This window comes from Charadrius vociferus, unplaced genomic scaffold, assembly GCF_000708025.1.
Source record: "Charadrius vociferus isolate BGI_N301 unplaced genomic scaffold, ASM70802v2 scaffold436, whole genome shotgun sequence".
In the NCBI taxonomy this organism is placed as follows: Eukaryota; Metazoa; Chordata; class Aves; order Charadriiformes; family Charadriidae; genus Charadrius; species Charadrius vociferus.
The window spans coordinates 4232289-4251697 of NW_009649187.1; the positions used below are offsets into that span (position 1 = coordinate 4232289).

Consider the following 19409-nt stretch of genomic DNA (forward strand, 5'->3'; position numbering starts at 1 on the left):
CGATGGGCACTGATTTTTGGAGGTCTGGTAGCCACTTGAAGTCATCGTGGCAAAGCAGGTGGGAGCTGTAAGGTGGCTGAGCCGGGCACCCCCTCCCTCTGGCAGCTCCAACTGGCTGTGCTGCTAATGGGAGCCAAAATCCTTTGCCTGGAGCTGTGCTCCTCCCTCATGGAGTCAGGGCCTCTAACAAAGAGCCCAGCTCGCTCTCACTCTGCTCCCCAAGCTGGCGAGACAATACCCAGCCGGAATGGTTTTGTGGCCTTCGCTCTTTTTTGTTCCTCCATCTGCTTCTTAGGCGAAGGGCAGGCTCGGGCTCTCGAAAGAGATCAGATAAACAAAAGCGGTCCTGGAGCCAAGGCTCTGCGCATTTTTGTTCTGCATTAACAAAAACCCGACACTGGCTGCAGCTGTGGCTGGTTAGGTTTATGCATGCCTGAGACTGACCTGAACTTCCCCAGAGACTGGGAATGTGCAGATCCAGGGCTTTGGTTACGGACCCGTCTATAAATAGCCTCTAGTGCTGATTTAGCATCTTTCATCAAACATACTTCACAGTCTCAGGAGTGGCGTTTACATGTGAACATAGACCAGCATACCCTATTTGGCTGCATGGAAGTCTGCAGCAAGAATTTTACTGGCTTCAGCAAACTGAGCCAGGAACTGAAAAAATGCCCTTTCCCCCTATCCTCCCATTCCATAAGAAACCACAGGCGGAGCATGTTGCCTGTGCTGGAAGTTGTCTTTACTCTGTGAACGTGCTTTGCCCTTTGGGTTAGGACTCATCTCAAGCTTCATCAGTTTCGGCAGCAACGTACCCCCTCCCTGCACATTGAGGACCCCCTTTTCACTGCAAAGGATGGTACACTGGAAGTTTCCGAGCCAGGTATTACTCTGATTTCTGACTGCAGCTCAGGAGAACTGTGAGATGATAAGGCGAAAGGTTCCCTGAAAGAAAGGGAACATCCTCCTGCAAGGTTTTGCCTGTGACATAGATTGAGAAACGTTTCTTTAAGCTTTCGGAAATGCATGATTGTTGTGCATGGATAAATACTTCACTGAAGGTCCTTAGATTACCCTATCTGTCTCTGCTACAGAGTTCATTGAAGTGAGCTTTCCTCATGCCAGCCTATCACTGCTATGTAGCACCTGAGTTGCCTTTTGTCCATGCTGGTGTCCTCCTGCATCCTGCTGAGCCTCTTGGCCATGGTTCTTGGGTGCGGGCTGTTTCTTCATGATAGAAATAGGCACGCTGCAAAAATGTCCTAGGTCCTGTGACCCAGAACACCTCACATTTGAGGTATACACCTTTCCCTCTGATGGCAGAGAGATATAGATTTAGAGCATGAGTCTTCCCAGAGGGCATAGGGGAACACAGCAGTCAAGACATAACCACGTGTAATAAACATGCATGCGTTTGATGCAAGTTACTAAATAAAGCGACTCTTTCCTTATTGATCATGGCTCATGCACTGTTAAGATAAAATACTAAGTGCACTCAAATGTTTTCTAGTCTCCATTTTTTCAGTATGTAGGAAGATCTTTTGAGCTGAAAACAGGAGTCCCAAGATTCCCCTTCATCATCAAAGGCATTTTTGGCCAGCCAAAACCAATGGGAAAATGTGGCAAGCATATGTGGCAGCTCATTCTCTTCAAAAACACAACTGTGGCTGCTTTGTGCCTCTCTTTCCTTGTGCGCCAGGAATAGCTTAGTTAAAATGTGAGCATGCCTAGATGTAGGGATTATGCTGGTCAGCTAGTGTTTTCCCATTCTTTTGGGGATTTCTGATCCACCTGTGTAAGGTGTGTTGGGATCTGTGGTGCTAAGGGGATGCCAGTTGAGCGGTGATGCTGTTGGGTCTGGTGGCAGTTGGGAAATGCTGCGATGTCCTCAACAGACAGGTGTCTTCAGAAGGTAGTTAATAACCCTTACAAGCCATCATCATTGTGACGGTAGACTTGGGTCTACCATGGGTCACCAGGAGCCACCTGCTCCAGGAATGCACGCAGCCCGTGTCTGAGGCACCACGAGTGACAGCCTGTCCACCAGAACAGTCACAGACACCCTGGTGGCGTCTGTTTTGTCCCAGGCTAGCAGGTACAGCCAGGTACTACTGATGCCTCACAGCTCTTGTCCTTCTCTAGGGGAAAAAGCGGGCAGGGACAAACTGCAGCTCTCTGCAGGCTTGGAGTTTCCCAGCCCTCTGTCTATTTTTTGCCAGTACTAATGGTTTGCATCACTGAAGTGACTCACAGGTCAAAATAGGAAATAGCTCATTTCCCTCACGGCCCCGCGCAGGAGCGGGTCTGCCTCTAACCTGGGGCAGCCGGACCCAGCGCCGCCCCTGGGAGAGCAGGCGGGATGTTTCCCCGGTGGCCTCAGACAGCAGCTCTGCCATGGTCTCTTGGAAGGTGTATTTTTCACCTGGAGGGTGAATTTTCTGCATCCCACAGGAATCCTGTTCTTCTCCTTTTTCTGAGCTGTCAGCCGCTGGTTGTCTGCTCCCCCGGGGGCCCGAGCTGCAGCCGGCTGCTGCCAAGGGGGGCTCTGAGGAGTTGACAGAGCTCTGGCTGACCAACTCTGCAGAGTTATTTTTGTAGGGTGGCACAGCCAGCATCAAGGCTTTTTTTCCCTCCTGTGATGCTACCGCAGGCGAATCAGGCTAAGGCTGTTTCTCTGCCCTCCATTTTGTGCCTCAGTTTCCCCTTGCTGGAAAGGCAGAGCCCAGCTCTGGCTGTTGGAACTGTACAGCTCAGCACTCGTGGCCACCTGTAGCTATGGTGGCTGCTCTCAGACTCAGCAGCTGCCAGCTTTCCTCTCCGGGTACCTTTGCAGCTTCCCCTGGGGCAGAGGGAAGAGGCGGGAGAGAGTCCCGGTGCTGGCCATGTGCATGACTCACGTCTGGCATTCCAGTATTTTTGGTAGTTCAGGAGCAGCCCCAACTCAACAGCAGGAAATAAGTGTAAAAATAGACTGTCGGTGTGTCTGCAGCCAAGCAAAGTGCATGACGTTTCTCTGCCAGCATCTGGCCCCAGCGGCCCCTTTCTGAATCGGCTCCTGGAGAGCTGCACGCGGAGGACAAACTGTGGAGAAGCAGTTGTCCCCGCAAGTCTGCTGTCGCTCAGGCAGCGGGCTGAGGGCAGGCGTCAGCCCCCAGGGCCTGTTGACTTGTTACTGTAGGGTTGCCTGTAAGCCCCAGGACACTCTGTCTCTGCCTGTCTTCCAGCACAACACAGAGGGAGGTGGTGAAGCTGCCCCGGAGGCCACACTCTGAGCAGACTTCTTCCACACCCCAGGGTGAAAAAGGGACCACGAGCAATGGCAGCTTCACTGTACCCCCGTCACGCTGGCTAAGCATCCCTTTGGAGGAGGGGAGTCCCACCGAGGGCCCTGGCTGCCCCACTTCTCCCCAGGACCTCTACTGTGGGGTGAAACCCCACAGCGCTTCCTCCTGCCTCATGGAGGGACCTGGGAACATGCATGGCATTTCCCCCTCCTCGCCGGTGGGAATCCTGACCCTCCGGCTGCCCGTGGCATGGGAACAGCATGTGTTTGCCCCGCGAGGGCTGACAGAGCCTTTCCCAGCGTGGGTTCTGTGACACCCAAATAAATGCCAGCCAGGAGATTTGCCTGTCACCTGCAGAAGGGAGGCCACCGCACGCAGGCGTGAGGGCATTACGGCACATGGCACCACCCCAGAGCGGCCACTGGGGCTGCAGCCCTGGGGCAGCGCTGGGTGCTGCGGTCCGGGCAGCACAGGGCTCTGCGGGGCTGGGGACAGGGACAGCAGCCGTGGTGGCCCTGGAGGCCCGGAGGCAGGCCTGGCCGGACCGCCGCTGGAGGGCAGGACGCGACAGCCTATTTCCCACAGCAGAGCAGCCCACTCGGAGTTCTCCAGGGCAGAGTGGGAAACTGGCATTGCTTTAAACCAACAAAAAATGTGTTTCAAGCTGGTTCTGCTGTGAAAACAAGCAACTCCCTGACTGTAAAACCTGTGGGCCACATCGCTGCCATTCTCTTTCTGGTTCTCCTTGACCGACCAGCATCTGTCTGAGCTGCCAAGAGCATGAGGTCCACCTGCTTAGCTGGGACCTGCACAGTTACTGAGCAGGGAACAGGTTGCTGCTGGCAATATGTGCTCACCCTGGTAGGTCAGGTTGCGTTTGTCCATGGCGTTGCTCACCTGTAATCTCAGAAGGGAGTTTATGCAGATGCTTATCTATGTGATTGACCTGCTTCATGTAGACACACGCGCATACACCCACATCAGGAGAGAGAACTGCCTTTTGATACAAATGGAAAATGGAAATGGGAATTGTAAAAGTGGCCTGGGATAAGAGTTTTCACTTGTTTTGCAGTTGCCATCAACTTGTGATGCAATGCAGTACTTTTTCTGCTCACACAGGAATTGCCCAAGTATTTGCGGAGATTCCCAAAAGCTCAAAGGACGAGAACCGGACATGGCTGACATAGCAAAAGCAAGCTTCCAGACATCACACAGCTTCTGCAGCAATGTGATGCATTCACCAACACCCAGTGTTGGAGAAGATGACTCCCTCCTAAGTCAACAGCATGTTTTGTTATGCATCTTGCACCAAACTAGATGTCTGCAATTAAACATGGTGTGATGGCAAAGGGTTCCCACTGGTGCTCAGTTCTTGGACCTGGAGGGGTTTGGCATTTCTGGGCCGTTCAATGGCAGAACTGCAGCTAGGTAGCTGTAGCCTGGTAGTCCCACTGCTCAGTGCTCTCTTTCCACTGCAGGCTGACCCATGAAGGAAACGGGGCAGGCCTTGGGGCTGCCACCTTGCCTCTTCCCAGCACTCGTAGACCTCTGCCACAACCTATTCCTCCTCAGCTCCTTCCATGTTCTGTTGTCTTTTCAGGCTCTTTGCTTCACCTTCCTTAGAGCCACTCCTTCCTTGGCCATGCCCCTGCCTCTTGCAGCCTCCATGCAGAGCCAAGCTGATAGCACAGCAGCATGTGTGAGCCTGTGCTGTGTTTCCCACATCGCCCTTTTCATACAGGCACACTCACTGGTGAGGTGTCACCTGGCTGCTGTATCACTACCAAAGAGACACAGATCAACCCGGAAAAATATGCCGAGTAAAATCCTCCAGGTGGGCAATCCCTGATTCTCTGTCGTCTTCTGTTCTTGCACCTAACGGAGCTGATGACAATGATTCCATGTCTGAAATGTTCAGCCCTCCTTTATCACCTTTGTGACAAAAATTGGTGCTGAAAATAACACACAGCTTGGGACACAAGGTAGTCTGTTAAGGCATGAATGGATACTTCATGCCATTCTGCAATTGAGACGCTGTGGCGCTGAGTCTGGCTCTTGGGAGGGCTTATTTTGATTTCTTGCTCTCTCCATGACCCTGAACACATCCCCTCTGGTTTGACCCAGTGGACTCTAATCACCTCAGTATCACAGAGAGACTGGTTTTAGATCACCCACCCCTATCTGGCAGAGGTCTCCAAGAAAAAACTTGAACACTTGGAATATTTTCAACTAACACAGCTAGACCACAGCCCTCAGCTTAAGGGCAGCTGGCTGGTTTAGCAGCACTGTTGCTAATTTTAGTGCCTTTAATGCAAAATTCTTCTCCGTTGTGAGATTATTTGCCCTGTTCTCTGTTCTTATCACTACAAAAACCATTTGTGAAGTACGTTGGTTTCTCTTAGAAAGCGACAGCCATTGTGTAAGCACACAAGAAAATGCAAAATCAAACAATTCCTCCACACACATTCCCAGTAGCTGTGAATTCTTCAATGGGTCCTAGAAGCTGGCATCCAGGTGAGGGGAAGGCTGTAAAAGTGTCCACATTGTTGCGAGGTCTGGCTCAGTGACCTGTCTCTACCTTGAATGTCAAATTGTCTCAGGCAGACCCATTTATCAAAGCCTTGCTCCTGCCCATGAGTGCAAGCCAGTGCTCAGGTAAAGTGTCCCCAATGGTCTGCTTAGGTGGTAAAAATCATCGGTACTTGAGGAGAGACTGAGTGCCATGTCCCTGGGAGAGGAAAGCAATACTTTATGTCTCTTTACCTCTGTTTTCCTTCTTCAAGATGTTGAGACACAGATGTCCACCAAGACATCTGAATGTATGCAAATAGGGGTCTGGGTACCAATTGCAGTGTCATCAGTGTACCCGGCATGGCCATGCTGACTTCAGTAGTGTCACTGCAATTCTGTTGCAGTAGGAGGGGGACCAAGGTCAACCAAAAGGCCATGGGTCTGGCTCAGCACTCATTGCGATCATTGGGAGAGCTTCCACCACTTTCACAGGTGACAGAGGTACACAGAGACACATCTGTACCCAGTGGAAAATTTCTTCCCAGTGTATCAATCCTATGCTTGTTTATTTTGATTATCATGCCATGATAATATAGTACCCTAACAGTCTGTGAGCTCTTTAAACCAGGGATTGCTCTTTGGCTCCTGACTTCTTCAGACTCAACAAGGCCATGGTCTGAAGTGGAGTGGTTTAGGTCCTTGGTAATAGAGTCCAGACACAGTATTACTATGCGGTGTTCCCAGACTGTGCCACTGAGCAATTCCAAGCCATCATCCCTAGCCTAGCTGAACTGCCAGCATCTCACGGAGCCTGCTCCAGGATGCTCTCTGCAGTGTAGCCAGCTCTAGGCTGGAATACGGCCACTTCAAAGCTCAAGGCAAATTTAGCTGTAGAGAAGGATGGGAAAAAGAAGACTACATGCAATCAAATGAGATATATAAGCAGACAAGGATTCAATGCCAAAGCTGAATATTCCCTGAAGCACTTGTATTACCTCTAATTTTACCAGGAAATCAGAAGTGACACCATGTTCTTTTGTTTTTTAACCTTAACCTCCTTCAGCACAGATCATTCCACAATGCTTGAACTCTGTGTGGATCTCGAGTCATCCAGACGCAGCTGCTGCTTTTGGGGCAGTACTGCGTGATCAGCATGAGGGTGAGCCTGTGACAGAGCCTGCTGGCGCAATCCCTGCTGCAAAGTGAAGCAAGTCAGTGGGGGCTACAAAGGATGGCATCAGGTGGTGGCCCCTGGTCCCAGTTGTGTCCAGCCTACCCCAGCCCTCAGCAGGACAACCGGATTTCTGAAGAGTTATTATTGTCTCCTGTCCCTAACCAAAGTCTTGTCTCTCCTCTCCGAGCTAGATAGTGTGTGATTTGTGGCTCTTGGCTGTACAATGACATTGGTAGATACCTTGGCTGATCAAAAAGGCTGGACACCTACTTTTCTACCCTTAGAAAGAGTAATTTATGTCTCCATCACTATGAATAAGTGTGTAAAAGCTGGAGAAAAGCATATCTTATCCAGAAAGGCTGTCCAACATGCCAATCAATGCAAACAGTAAAGGATATGTTGCTGCCTTGCTCCAAACAGCTAGACTTCAGACACATCCAGGGACTTTTTCTCTTCTCCCTTAGGCTGCTCTGTGTAAGTCTGTCTCCATCACAGGGTCATTTGAAACAGCAGGACTGTCTTTAATTTTGTACAGACACCTGTACTTATTTCATCAAGGACTACACAGAAAATAATCCCCGTAGAGACAGGTGAGGACACGCACAAAGTATTTTGCACACAAGCATCCGAAGGCTTCCCGAATGCTGCATCCCACCCGCTGCTGGCATTGGAACTCCTGGCATCTGTCACGTCCCCATCAGACCCAAGTGAGCTGTCTTTGCCCATTTGATTCAGGGGCTGCTTTCTCTGTTGGCCTTTGGGGTTAAACAGGAGCGCAATTGCCTGCTTTGTGTGGGGAACGGTTGTTAGGGTGACTGGGAGGAATTCCTTGGCACCAGCAGGAGCTGCAGGAAAGGAATGAGTAGAAAAATGCTCAGGCAGAGTCAGCCAGAAGCAGAGTGGAACCAGAGCAAGGCAAGGGGACGTGTGCGGCCGTGTTTGAGTTCGTGCCTCACCCCGGCTCTCCCACCAGCAGCAGAGGGGCCCTGTGTACCAAAGGTGCTCCGGAAAGGCAAAGTCAGCACACCCTTCGCTAACCTCTGCAAACCTCTGTGCAAAGTCCCCTGCAGCACCGGCTGTCCTCGCTGACCCCAGGGCTCGTCCTCCTGAGCTACGAAGGTGCTAAGGGGGATCAAGCCCTGAGTTTTTACTCTATTGCTGCTTCTGTGATTGAACACCCCCCGCAACACCTAGATGTGGATTTTCTCTTGTGATACTTGGCACAGAGCTGCTTGCGGTAATAAAGGAAACTTGGAAAATTAAGCTGTGGTAGTGATTTTCAAATGGAAATAATCCTATTTTGGGGTCGTTTTCACTGTGAAAGATGGTTCAAAGGCACAAGAGGAAAGGGCAGGGTGAGCACTGAGATGCCAGGTATGTGGATACGATTTTTTTAGGCATTAGTGACTATATTTTTGCATTTTTGCTCTCCTTTCTCAAAAATACTGCCTTCCCCATCTGCTAGTTTCCCCCAGCTCACACTTCTTTCATAAACAGACAAGAACTTTTTGTTTGAGTTGGCTTGCTGGCAAATTTACACAGCTCTCCCATATAATGATCTGATTTCAGGTGACGGCGAGGTGATTAGTAGATGTAAGGGCATTCGCTCTTATGGTGAGGGCATTCAGCTGTTCATCTCCATTTAAGTAGTGATAAACAGGAAGAAAGGGGAAAAAAAGGGGGGTGGGAGGAGGCAGTAGGAGAAGCAGAAGGTAGTTCTTTATCTTCTCTGGACTTGTTTGCACATTGGCTTAAAATCTGCAGGATGGAACTAGTATCGTTTGCACAGTGAGAGAGTGCAAGCCTGTCCATAATCACAGCAGCTGCTGGGGCAAGAGACTGGTGTAAATCACTGGAAGGTAGGGCAAAGTGTTGTTAATAATGGGTGTAGAGCCAAAAGACTCGTAAGCAAAGGGGTTATGTCTAGACCTGGAAAGCACAGTACTGCGTGACTCTGGTGATTTCTTTTATGTATGAAAGAAAATTCTGCAGTTTGCTGAACTGTCTACTCATCAGAGCTACAGTTTTACGTGCTATTACTTACAAACTATATTGGAGAAAGTTATTAATCTTTTAGCCTTGTAACAGAATACCTCTCTCCTGTTTGGTCTGAGGGGTGAGCTCTGATTTCTTCAAATTTAAGTAGTTATGTTATACGATTAATCAGATATTAATTTTGCATAAGAGTATCTCTGTGTGTTTGGTCTGTTGTTTCCACAATGATTCAACTTGACTTCCAAGTTCCTGACTGAGAAAAATACCAAACAAACCAAACAAACTTTGGGGTGAAATTCCCAATGGGCTGTGCAGTTCTTGTTAGGCTTGAAAAAGGTCTAATAGAAGTGAAAGCTGTGGAGTAAGTGAAATTGCTGAGCAGTTGAGAACCTGGTTTCCATAAGCTTTCATGTTCAAAAGCAGTCAGCTCCTGGCCTGAAACTTTCCAGTGCACAGGGCCAGACTTTAGGAACCTACAGATGGAAAAGGGGGTTGCCTCTGCACCCTACAAGACTTTAGTCACCCTCAATCTAAATTAGAGTATCTTTTAGACTGCTCTTCTTTGACCTAAAACAAGGAAGTCTGAGCTTAATGGGTGGTAACAACTTCTTGAAACAGTGCCAGTAATGTACTGTTCTAAGGCTATCAGCACCTGTATTTCATGCCTTAAATATTTTGGGGGTTTGAAAAAGGTTGAGCAAAATCCTCCTTGTGAAACCTTTTATAACTTTCCTTATACTGGCTGAGTATATATCGGGGTAGCTGCACTGTCACTGATTCCAACTTGGAAAGTCCCAAGGGCAGAGTCAAGAAAAGCAAAGTACCCATTTAGTCTAGCTGAAAATTGACTTGGACCAAATGGCTTGAAAACTCACAAACCAAACCTGATTATGGTGAGTGTGCTGCTTCTGCTGTAGGTTTCTGCCCATTCTTGCTGGCTGATGGCTGTGCCGGGCATATCAGCAGGAGCAGGGACTGTCTGAAAGCCTTGAGGAGGCCCGTGGATGAGGCTTGAGAAAAGTTCACTGTGGAGACACTTTATGGATGTCTGTACTCGATGTCTGTGCACGATTGAGCCACTGCCCAGGTAACCATCTCACAGATAGCTGATGCTGGGCAGAATTTCTACTGACAGTCTTGTTAGTGGATTTGGAGTTCACTTTCCAAAAAGGACTATTATCTGAGGTGCAAAAATGACCTGTGGGGGTGGGGTGGGACAGTGAGGCTTGGGAGAATCTGTGCATCATCTTCTGCCCCTTTTCTGAAGTTTTCTGAGGGTCATCACTGAGCTATATGTGAGGCTGTGCCTTATATAGCTTACTGGTGCTGTGAAAGATGTGTATGTCCGGTACACCCTAATAAAGTGTATGAACCATACATAATCTCTCACACAGAGCACGTGTGTTAAGGGAATGACAAGAAGTGTAGTGAAGATGAGTCTGTTTGTGTTTAAAGCTGCTCAGTTTAACAGCATCTGCACAAGCAAAAGAGATGTTGGACTTTAGTGTCTGCCTCCTGCCCCACTGGCCTGCGAGTGCCAACTGCTCTCATCTGAATTAAGACTGTGCAGCACTGCTCTGAGCCTTGCTGCAGGGTCCAGGTTCTCCAGACCTTTCCTAGCCCATCCATATGGATTTCTTAAAATCTGGTCAGTGTTTCTCTGCATTAAAATCCCCTGTTGTGACCCTTTACAGCCTTTTTGTTTCATGCTGGCAAGAACAATCACTTGGGCTTTTTCCCATTTTCTGTCTGGTTTGGTTTCTGCTCCCCTATGTGACCTACAGCTGTTTGCAGTGACTCTGTGATTTTCTGTCTAGAAGGGCTTCTTTGTCCTTCGAGTCCTCAAGAAAGCTGACCTCCATGGCAAGCTGACCCAAGTAAATCCCAACACAGGGAAAAGGCACATGTAACCAGTCAGGCACAGCCTTGGGATCCAGCAAAAGCAGATCCACCTTACTCCCAGGAGGAAGGGGGAACTGAAGACCACACATGAGCTCTCCTTGCTGTGTGCTGTTGATGAGCCTGCCCCTCAAACACAGCGAGAAACCAAGCCAGCAGCAGACCCTAGTGACATACGTATTATGCCAAGGGCAATGCTTCCTCCTTCACAACTTGCCCTTGCCATGTGATGGACGCGCTCGAGGCGGGAGCAGCTGGCACAGCTCGTTCCCTTGGGAATAGCTGGGGCAGCTTCCCAGGCCATCAGGGACCCCACTGGGTTAAGTGAAATAGCAGTGTGTGGGAAGGAAATAAGAGAGGCCCATAGTTTGGTGTTTAACCAATGTCCCATGTGGGTCTGCAAAAGTGAGAGGGGACAAAGCTCCTATATAGCAAGGGTTAAGTTATAGCTGATGGGAACGTTTCCATCAGGGCAGCTTTCCATTTAAAATAAATAAATAAATGCTGGCAGGGGTGGATTCTGACAAAAGTCTAGACAGGAAAATATTGCTACAACCATAAGATATTATAGCTGATTTCACAGAAACACTTCTCCAAATTAAAGCATTAAGAGCTGTTCAGCTCTCTTTAAAACAAACACAAAAAGGAAAAGAAAAAAAAAAAAAACATTTCACGCTTCACTCCTAAGCCTTAACATGTCACAGCCACTAGTGCAAGTCCTTTGACAGCTTTGCTGGGGCTGGCATTACTGAAAGTTGTTAGCCTTAAATATGCTGGTCCTATGTTAGCCTAGAGATGCTTCTGGAGTCATGGCATGCAAGTCTAGGTATGGGAAGGGGGGCTGGGGGGGAACCTCCCAACTCTCTGTACAGTCTGCTGCTTTACTGAGCTGTACTGTAAGATCTAGGACCTGTGTGGTGGTGGGGGGTGGCTGTGTTTGTTGGGGTTTTGTTTGGTTTTTTAAATAAACTTTTTTGAAGGAGGGGAAGTGGAGGAGGGTTTGTTAAGTTCCTAGAGTCCTGTTTTGCTGTGTTCCAGATTGGTAGAGAGAGAACGAGTCCGTAAGAATGAGAAAGTGGCTTATTCTGTTACAGCAGAAGTCAACCGAGTCTTAGTGGAGAAATTACCTGGTTGTAATTTGCATTTTGTGTTGGTGCCAGAGGCCAAAATGTTAGCAGGGAAGGGTGTGTGTCGGGTGAAGCAGTGGAAAAATTACAACGAGCTTTTGTCAACGGGGTTGAATGTAGGGCTCCTCACAAGGGAAGCCTGGTTTATTAAGCAACTTGATCTCTCCCTGTGAGATCATATGTGAAAAACAAGTTGAGCCATGTCTGAAGGCGTTTCCCCACGGAATTTGTAGATAAGGATGATTTATACCTGCGTGTTCCCAGCACAGAGAGGCCAGTTACGTTCTGCAGCTTCTAGAGGGAATAAGCCTCCTGAGGAGTACAGTTATTCCAATTTTCTTGTGGTAAGCTTATTGAAAAGAATTTTTCTTTCTTTCTTTTCTCCCCCTACCCCCTTCAAATCTCAGTTTCCCTAACTGCGAGGTGTGATATGTGTGGTTTTCTTCTCCGACAGACCCAGGTATCACTACTGAGACTGCAATGGCGTGGTGGAAGGCCTGGGTAAGTAGAGGAAATACTGAAGTAAAACACCTTGACTTATAAGTTGTATTAGGCACCGTGTGGGAATGAAATGTTTCCCTTTAAAAATCAGCCAGACCTATTTACTGATTTTTCTGAGTGTAAAATAGCTTTTAGCACTTCCAAGACCTTGATTAAGGAAGGTGTTAACGTGATTGCTGGCTTTGAGAGGAAGAGCAGACTCTCCCTGGCCCTTCAGTTGAGAGTGGTGCAGGGGGTATTTGTGCGCCTCTGTTCCTGGGGAGACAGTACTGGGGAGCAGCAAAGCAACACAGCTGAGGTCTGCAGTAGGTCTGAAAGCTGCAGGCTCTTCATCTGCTCCCTTCTCTTCTGGCAGTGAGCTCAGGACACTGGCTTGTCCCCGGTTTGGTCCCCAGTTGTGCTGGCAGGCTGCGGACACGGGGGGAGATGTGGTCAAGCCGCAGTGTCATTTTCCTTGGTGGGTTTTTAATATTGCAATGACGATGCGGACTTGGACACCCTGCCTGTCTGCTAGGAGCCAGAAATGCTGTGTATGTTCTCTTTAAAACTCTTGTGGCTTTGGGAGGAATGTGGCAGGATGGGGGGCTGCTCGCGGGGTGTGCTGAGGCAGCCTCCAGGGTACGGATCAGGTCAGGCAGGAGGCAGCTCTGGTGATGTCCATAGCTCTGTTGCTGTCGATGGCGGCTGTCCCATTAGCCTGTGTGGAAGGCCACGTTTACCCCGGGGCTTTATCTCCTGATACCTATAAGCCAAGGCCTAGAAGAGATAAGCTGGAGACATATGGTGGAGGAATAGTGGCAGAGAAGTCTTCTTCCCCTGCCCAGCACTACTGCTGGTAGCGCACAGGCATTCTCTTGACTGCTTTTCTGTCATCTTTGGAAAGATTTGTGTTCCCCCTTCACCTTGTTGTGAAGAAGGTTTCATGTTCTGGCAGCCTGTGCGTGGGGTGAGATGAGCAGGGGGACTCGAAGGGGCCTCTGCTGCCATGTGCCAGCGAAGGTGCCCAGGAAGCATAGAAGAGCTGTCTTGTGGTGTATTATCCCGGGTGCAATACAGCATACAGGAGTGAGAAACCACTTTGCATCATGGGCATGACCATTTTTCAGGTTCTCAGTTACAATTTTGCAACAGTGAGGTGGAAACTGGAGGAACAAAACAAAAACAAAACACCTTGGAGGTTGGGGAATACCAAGCTAATTCCTACTTCCCTTCAGACAGACTTCAGATAGGAAACTTCTCCTGATTCAAAACATATAATGATTTTTTTTTTCCTCCAGAAAGATTAAAATTGTAAGCTTCCTTTCTGCTGATCTCCCTCCGCCTATTTCCTTTTGGAAGCTTAGTACAGTAAAATGAACTTTTTCTACAGCTTGGGGCAGCTCTGACTTTAATTTTTCCCTTTCTGCTGATCTGTTCAACCCCATCCCCCCAAGCTGGAAGTCTTTTGAAAACTTAGAGTGAGAAAAGGAGAAGAAGAAAAGCTCCAGTGATCTCTTCCCTGTTGGTGTTGTAGGGAGTGGAGGCATGAAGAGAAAGTGAGAGGGTAAAGGAAGGATGGTAGAAAATTGCTTTGGTTTTCCAAACCCTTCAACAAAAAAACAGAGTTCAAAAGCAAACAGAATGAAAAAATGTGAAACTTTTTCTGAAGCATTCCACTGAAAATAAAAGTAACCTCATCTGTCTCCAAATTCAATAAACTACTGTTTAGGTTTGAAAATGTTTTGGTACAAAACCTTTTAATTCCCTACCCCTTCATTTATAGGTAAAACTTTTCAGAGCGTCAGCTGTTAGGTACACTGATTCCATTGCTTTCGTGCCAATTATTCATCTTCACATGAGCGTTACACAGATGCTTTAAGTAGTTTCAGGTAGGTGGGATCAGTTCATCTGGGAAACAAGACCAAACTGAACAGGGTTACTCTGGAAACCTGTTGTGATTGTACCTGTGCTGGAACAATTAAGTACACGGAGAATGAGGCATATGCATGACTCATGGGCGTGTTGCTTGAGCCAGGATGGTCTGTGCTTATTGGAATTGGTACCAAAATAAGACTATTGTTTAAGTTGTTTCCACTGCCTCCAAATGAAAGCTCAGCTTTGTGCTCCCTCTTTTTCTGAGTCACCAGGCGCAGGTCCAAAGTGTTTCTTTCACATGAACCCTTCTATGCAGCTAGAGAGGATTGTCCATCTTTTTCAGAGCAAAGTCAGATGGTTGAGCGTAACCTGCTTTCCAGGGCAGTTGTGAAAGTGCTGGCTTACTTCGCGGGGAGCAGAAAAGGTGCGCTTACAATGGTCCTACCAGCTCAGCCAAACCTCCTGCTCCAGACTGATGACAAACTTTTGGGGGTGGCAATGCTTTAGTTTGTCATTGTTTTTTCTGCAGTGGCAGCTTCACCACAGCCTTAAATTTGCTGCTTAGTAGTCCTTGGGACTCAAAGCTGCATGTAGTAAGAAGTTTCCTGTTGACGCCGCCCGCTCTGCAGCTGCTCTCTCTGCTGCGAGCAGCGTGTGGTAGCACAAGAGGCTGTCTCTGCGCTTGGCTGTAAAGCAAACTTCTCCAAACGGAAGACCTCTTCCAGATCTTCCTCACTGATGAACTTACTGCCTCTCTTGATATCCATCATTGCCCCTCGCTTGCTTGTCGCTGCTCCCAGAGCTTGGCTGGCAAAGGGGCCAGCATGCGATCAGCAGAGCATGGTGTCAACAAGGACACCTGAGCTGGTTTGCCCAGAGCCAACCTGAGCATCTGTGCAGCACAGGGTGGATGGGCTTCAGCTGTGGCACGGGGCTAGACCTGGCATTTTTTGACAAGCAGTCCTGAGTGCACAGCCATTAATCTTCCAGCCTTTCACTAAAAACCGGGAATGCAGGTCCTGAAGGGAATTTCCACAAGCTTTTCTACCTGGCAAGGATCGCTTGAAGGCTTTTTCTCTGGGGAGGACTTGGATGACACTCTAGGAGAAGAGGGATAGAACCCACTTTAGCATGGGAGCAGAAGGGATTTGCACCATAGCAGGAAGCTGCTGGGTGGCACCTGGTGGTCCGTGTTATGCAAGTCAGATGGGATAGCCATAATGACTCCTTCTGGTCTGTAAGCTCTGATCTGAAGGTGTTTTTATCTGACTCCCCCCCATTGAAAAATCCATCAAGTCATACTGATATCATTAGTTCAATATTAACCATATCCCTGCAAGTAAATTTATGAGAATGCAGTAGTTTTCTGGGGCAACTTAAATCTCTCTGCTGCTAAGGAAGAGAAAATTCTGTCCATTATTGGAACAAAGTGGTTTTACTCTCTATGACTAACCACTCACACTCCCCTGTTGATAGGATCTTATTGTTAGAGATGCGTCAATGTATTCAAGCCAGTCCCTTGACTAACAGCTTTTGTTAAATTCAAGCTCTTAAGCCTGGGTTCTGTTTGGTAGCCCCACTACCTTGTGGTGACTGAAATAAGTCTCAGCATGTCTTTCTGCCCTGGGACTTAAGCACTGGCAGTGCCTTAAGGGTCTGTCTGGAGGATTCTTGTGTAGTTGGGCCTTGGTTCAGGGGAGGACATCAAACCTGCTCTTCTCCAGATAGATCCGGTCCTTCAAGGTAGTCTCCTGGCCCAAATCTTTCCAGCAGAGTTACTTCCTTCTTGAAAGCAGCTGAGCACAAGTGAAACAGCAGCAGGAGAATAAATCTGCTACCTAGAAAAATGGTCTGTGAGAGCATGACTATTCTATGAAATCAAAAAACAATGGGTAAAATCTACCCTGCACCAAACCACCGAGAAATGCAGTTCCTAATAGCAGTATAATACGCTAGCATGTGTTATGAAGTCTTGTATTTAACAGGTGAATAAGAAAGTCTAGCCTACTCAGCTTTTTCTCTCAGACTGCCTGCACCTAACGACTGTTGCAGCAGTGTCAGCCATGCTTTGCACTTCACGTTTCTGCCAGGAGCCAAAGGCTGGCAGAGACAGTTGGAGGCAGGGAACTCATGGTCTCTTTGCAGCTCTGCTGAGACACTTTGAACCAGCCCCTCCAGTCTTCTGTGCCTTCCCCATGAATAATGGGGAATGGACAATGAGTAATACTAATTTACTTTCCAAAGTACTTTTTCTTCAGCTGATGAAAAGCAGCGGTGAAAAGTCCCATATTTTTTTTCTTCTTTCAGAGTGAAGCAGAGGGCAAATCTGTGACAGGTGCTTTAAACTTTGACCCCACACCTGATGCTCAGACTCTGTACAAAGCTATGAAAGGGCTTGGTGAGTTGACTACAACCACATGTGTAAATCCTATGTTCTGCTTATAATTGCCAAGTTAAAAGCCATTCCTTAAAAACAATGCAGCCAGAGATACCATTTTTTAATGTGGAAAATTAAAAATTAAAGTTTTCTCAATACATACTTAAACTTATACATTATGAAGGCAATGAACTGGGGAAGGTTGTCCGAATAGTTGAACTGGGATCTTGGACTGGTGTCAACTTAGTCTGCACTGTGTTTATGGCTTATTGTTGCTCTCCACAGGGACTGACGAACAAGCTATAATTGATGTCCTAACCAAGAGGAGCAATATGCAGCGTCAACAGATTGCCAAATCCTTCAAAGGACAGTTTGGAAAGGTTCTTTCAAAACAAAGCCATATTCACTCACTGTTTCACTGTATGCAGGATGTAGTAAATGGGTGTACAGTTCATCCTACAAGCATAGTGTAAACAATATGCAGGTCTTCTGCAAATAAGTAGATTAATATTTATTTGTAAGACCTGGAGTGAATCTGTGAAATTATTTTTTTTGCCAGAAAAGCTGAGTTTCCCCCAAAGATTTTATTTTTTTTTATAAATTGCTTTTGACCAGAACTATTTTTTAAAAATCCATTTTAACTTAAAGTGTAACTTCTTATTGCTTTCAAAGCTATAACAAAAATTGATACCTCTCTAAGTGGTATTTTGAGTAAAAATATTGGTTTGGTTTGGGGCCTTTCTAAATGCCAAAGAAAGTTCAATTTAAGGACTTATTTAATTACAATTGTTTGGAAATTCTGAAAATGAAAACAAACTGCGGTTATTGACAACCATGTTTTGCTGTGGCTATCTTTCTGTCTTTGATAAAATCTTACTTTTAATGGGAAAACTCTTCCACCAGCCTTACTCTGGAGCTAGTTGCCTGAGAGTCACAGTTAAAGAGGGGGAAAGGAGGAAATGTATTGGGAAACAGCAATATAGTCCCTTGGGTCAGTGTAGAAACCAGAGTCTCCAATGACCCTTGCTGGAAGAAGGACTGCTATGCAGGGACCTAAGAACGGGAAGCAAATGAGGGGGGGGTGTCGAGTGTGGGACAATGAATAGAGTGCTTGCATCCCCCTGAAACAGGGTGAGTCGTACCCTAACAAACCTGCATTGCAGGGAAAGGGAAGTTTGAAGTCTCTTCAGACAGATTGCGTGCCTGATTCTGCAAAAGTCCTGGGTGCATGTTTCTCTGCAGGCTTTGGGAATCGGCTGTCTGGAGCTACACCCCTTGCTCAGTTCAAGGCCTTCAGCTGCCTGGTTCTGCTCACTCATGGTGTGGGGAGATTTTCATCTTCCCTACTCTGCTGCAGAATTAATTAGTACCTGCAGAAGCTTGAGTAATGGGACAACAAGGGAGGCGGAAGGACGTAGACAAATCCCATTTTGGAGACAGGTCAGGGTCTTTGGAGTTAGGTCCCTGGGCCTTTTCTAATAAACTATCAACAGAATATGGTTGTTCAGCTTCATTGCTGTAGGCCATGGGATGGAAACAGCACCAGGCAGTAAAGAGGTCTTCTGAAGCTTTTTATATAACCACGTGGTGTATGTTTAACAGGATCTCATTGAAAGCCTGAAGTCTGAACTGAGTGGTGACTTTGAGAGGCTCATTGTAGCTCTCATGTACTCCCCATTCAAGTATGACGCCAAGGAGCTCCATGATGCCATGAAGGTAAGCAAATTGCATGCTGATACTTAAGTAGCAGCATGGATCCAGTGTTAATTTCCTGTAACTGTGCTTATTAACACAAGTGATAGTAACTGGACTGTTACATGATTAAGTTTGTTATTAGCAATAGCCTTTGAGAAATAGTTAATTGTGCTATTAATGCATATCTGGGGGAAAATGTTCCTTTAATATTTAGGGGTGTGTGAGAGTTTCTGTACATATATGTCTCATAGAGCCTGGGGAAGGCAACAGCAAAACTAAACTCAGCTTTGGCAAGGAATGAACAGCCACAGATGACAGTTTTCAGTTAAACATTGCTTTGCTGCTTTCTGCAGCATCTCTTGCGGATGAAGCTCAGTGACACAAAGCTATTGCCCTGGTGCCCCACCTGAGACGTGAAACCCTTAAGAAATCAAGGAGTGGTGGTGAGAGAGTCAGGCTGGGTTTGGCTGGCATCTTACCTATTGATAAGATATCTTTTCAAGTTTCAGATGCAGAGAGGTCTATTAAAACGGATTGACTAGGCAAGCATCGGTCAACCCACATCATAGAATCTATCCCTCTAACACTCTGTTGTCAAAGATCCAGATCCAGAAAATCATAATAGAAGCAAATTAGGCACCTCAGTAAAACAAACCACGTTCAAAACAAATGTGCTTTGTGTCTCCAGCTTTCATCCTGACAGTTTCTCACAGCTCAGCATACAGCCTAACACTTTGCTGCCATCCGACTCCTCCCTTGACCATATTTCTTTAGCAATAAATTACACTTCCTGACTAGATGCCTTTCCCACCTTTATTTCTCCACTATGTTTTCTATTAAAGGGTGTAGGAACAAGTGAAGATGTTATCATAGAGATCCTGGCATCCCGGACAAAAGCACAGATCAAAGAGATAATCAAGGCTTACAAAGAAGGTAAAGTACCTGGGGCTCTAATTTGTGTGGTCAGAGAAATGTGTGACTGCCTGGTTGCA

At 47.3% G+C, this 19409-nt stretch overlaps 1 protein-coding gene across 1 annotated transcript in view; it reads left to right on the plus strand.

Annotated features, from left to right (window-relative positions):
- The first annotated feature begins 12470 nt into the window (after positions 1 to 12470).
- The window catches only part of ANXA8L1 (annexin A8-like 1), a 13517-nt gene continuing 6578 nt past the window's right edge, over positions 12471 to 19409 (plus strand). The window contains exons 1-5 of the mRNA XM_009888822.1: positions 12471 to 12491; positions 16653 to 16743; positions 17008 to 17102; positions 18325 to 18438; positions 19260 to 19350. Of these exons, the coding sequence (XP_009887124.1) occupies positions 12471 to 12491; positions 16653 to 16743; positions 17008 to 17102; positions 18325 to 18438; positions 19260 to 19350 (412 nt within the window). The remainder of the gene's footprint in view (positions 12492 to 16652; positions 16744 to 17007; positions 17103 to 18324; positions 18439 to 19259; positions 19351 to 19409) is intronic.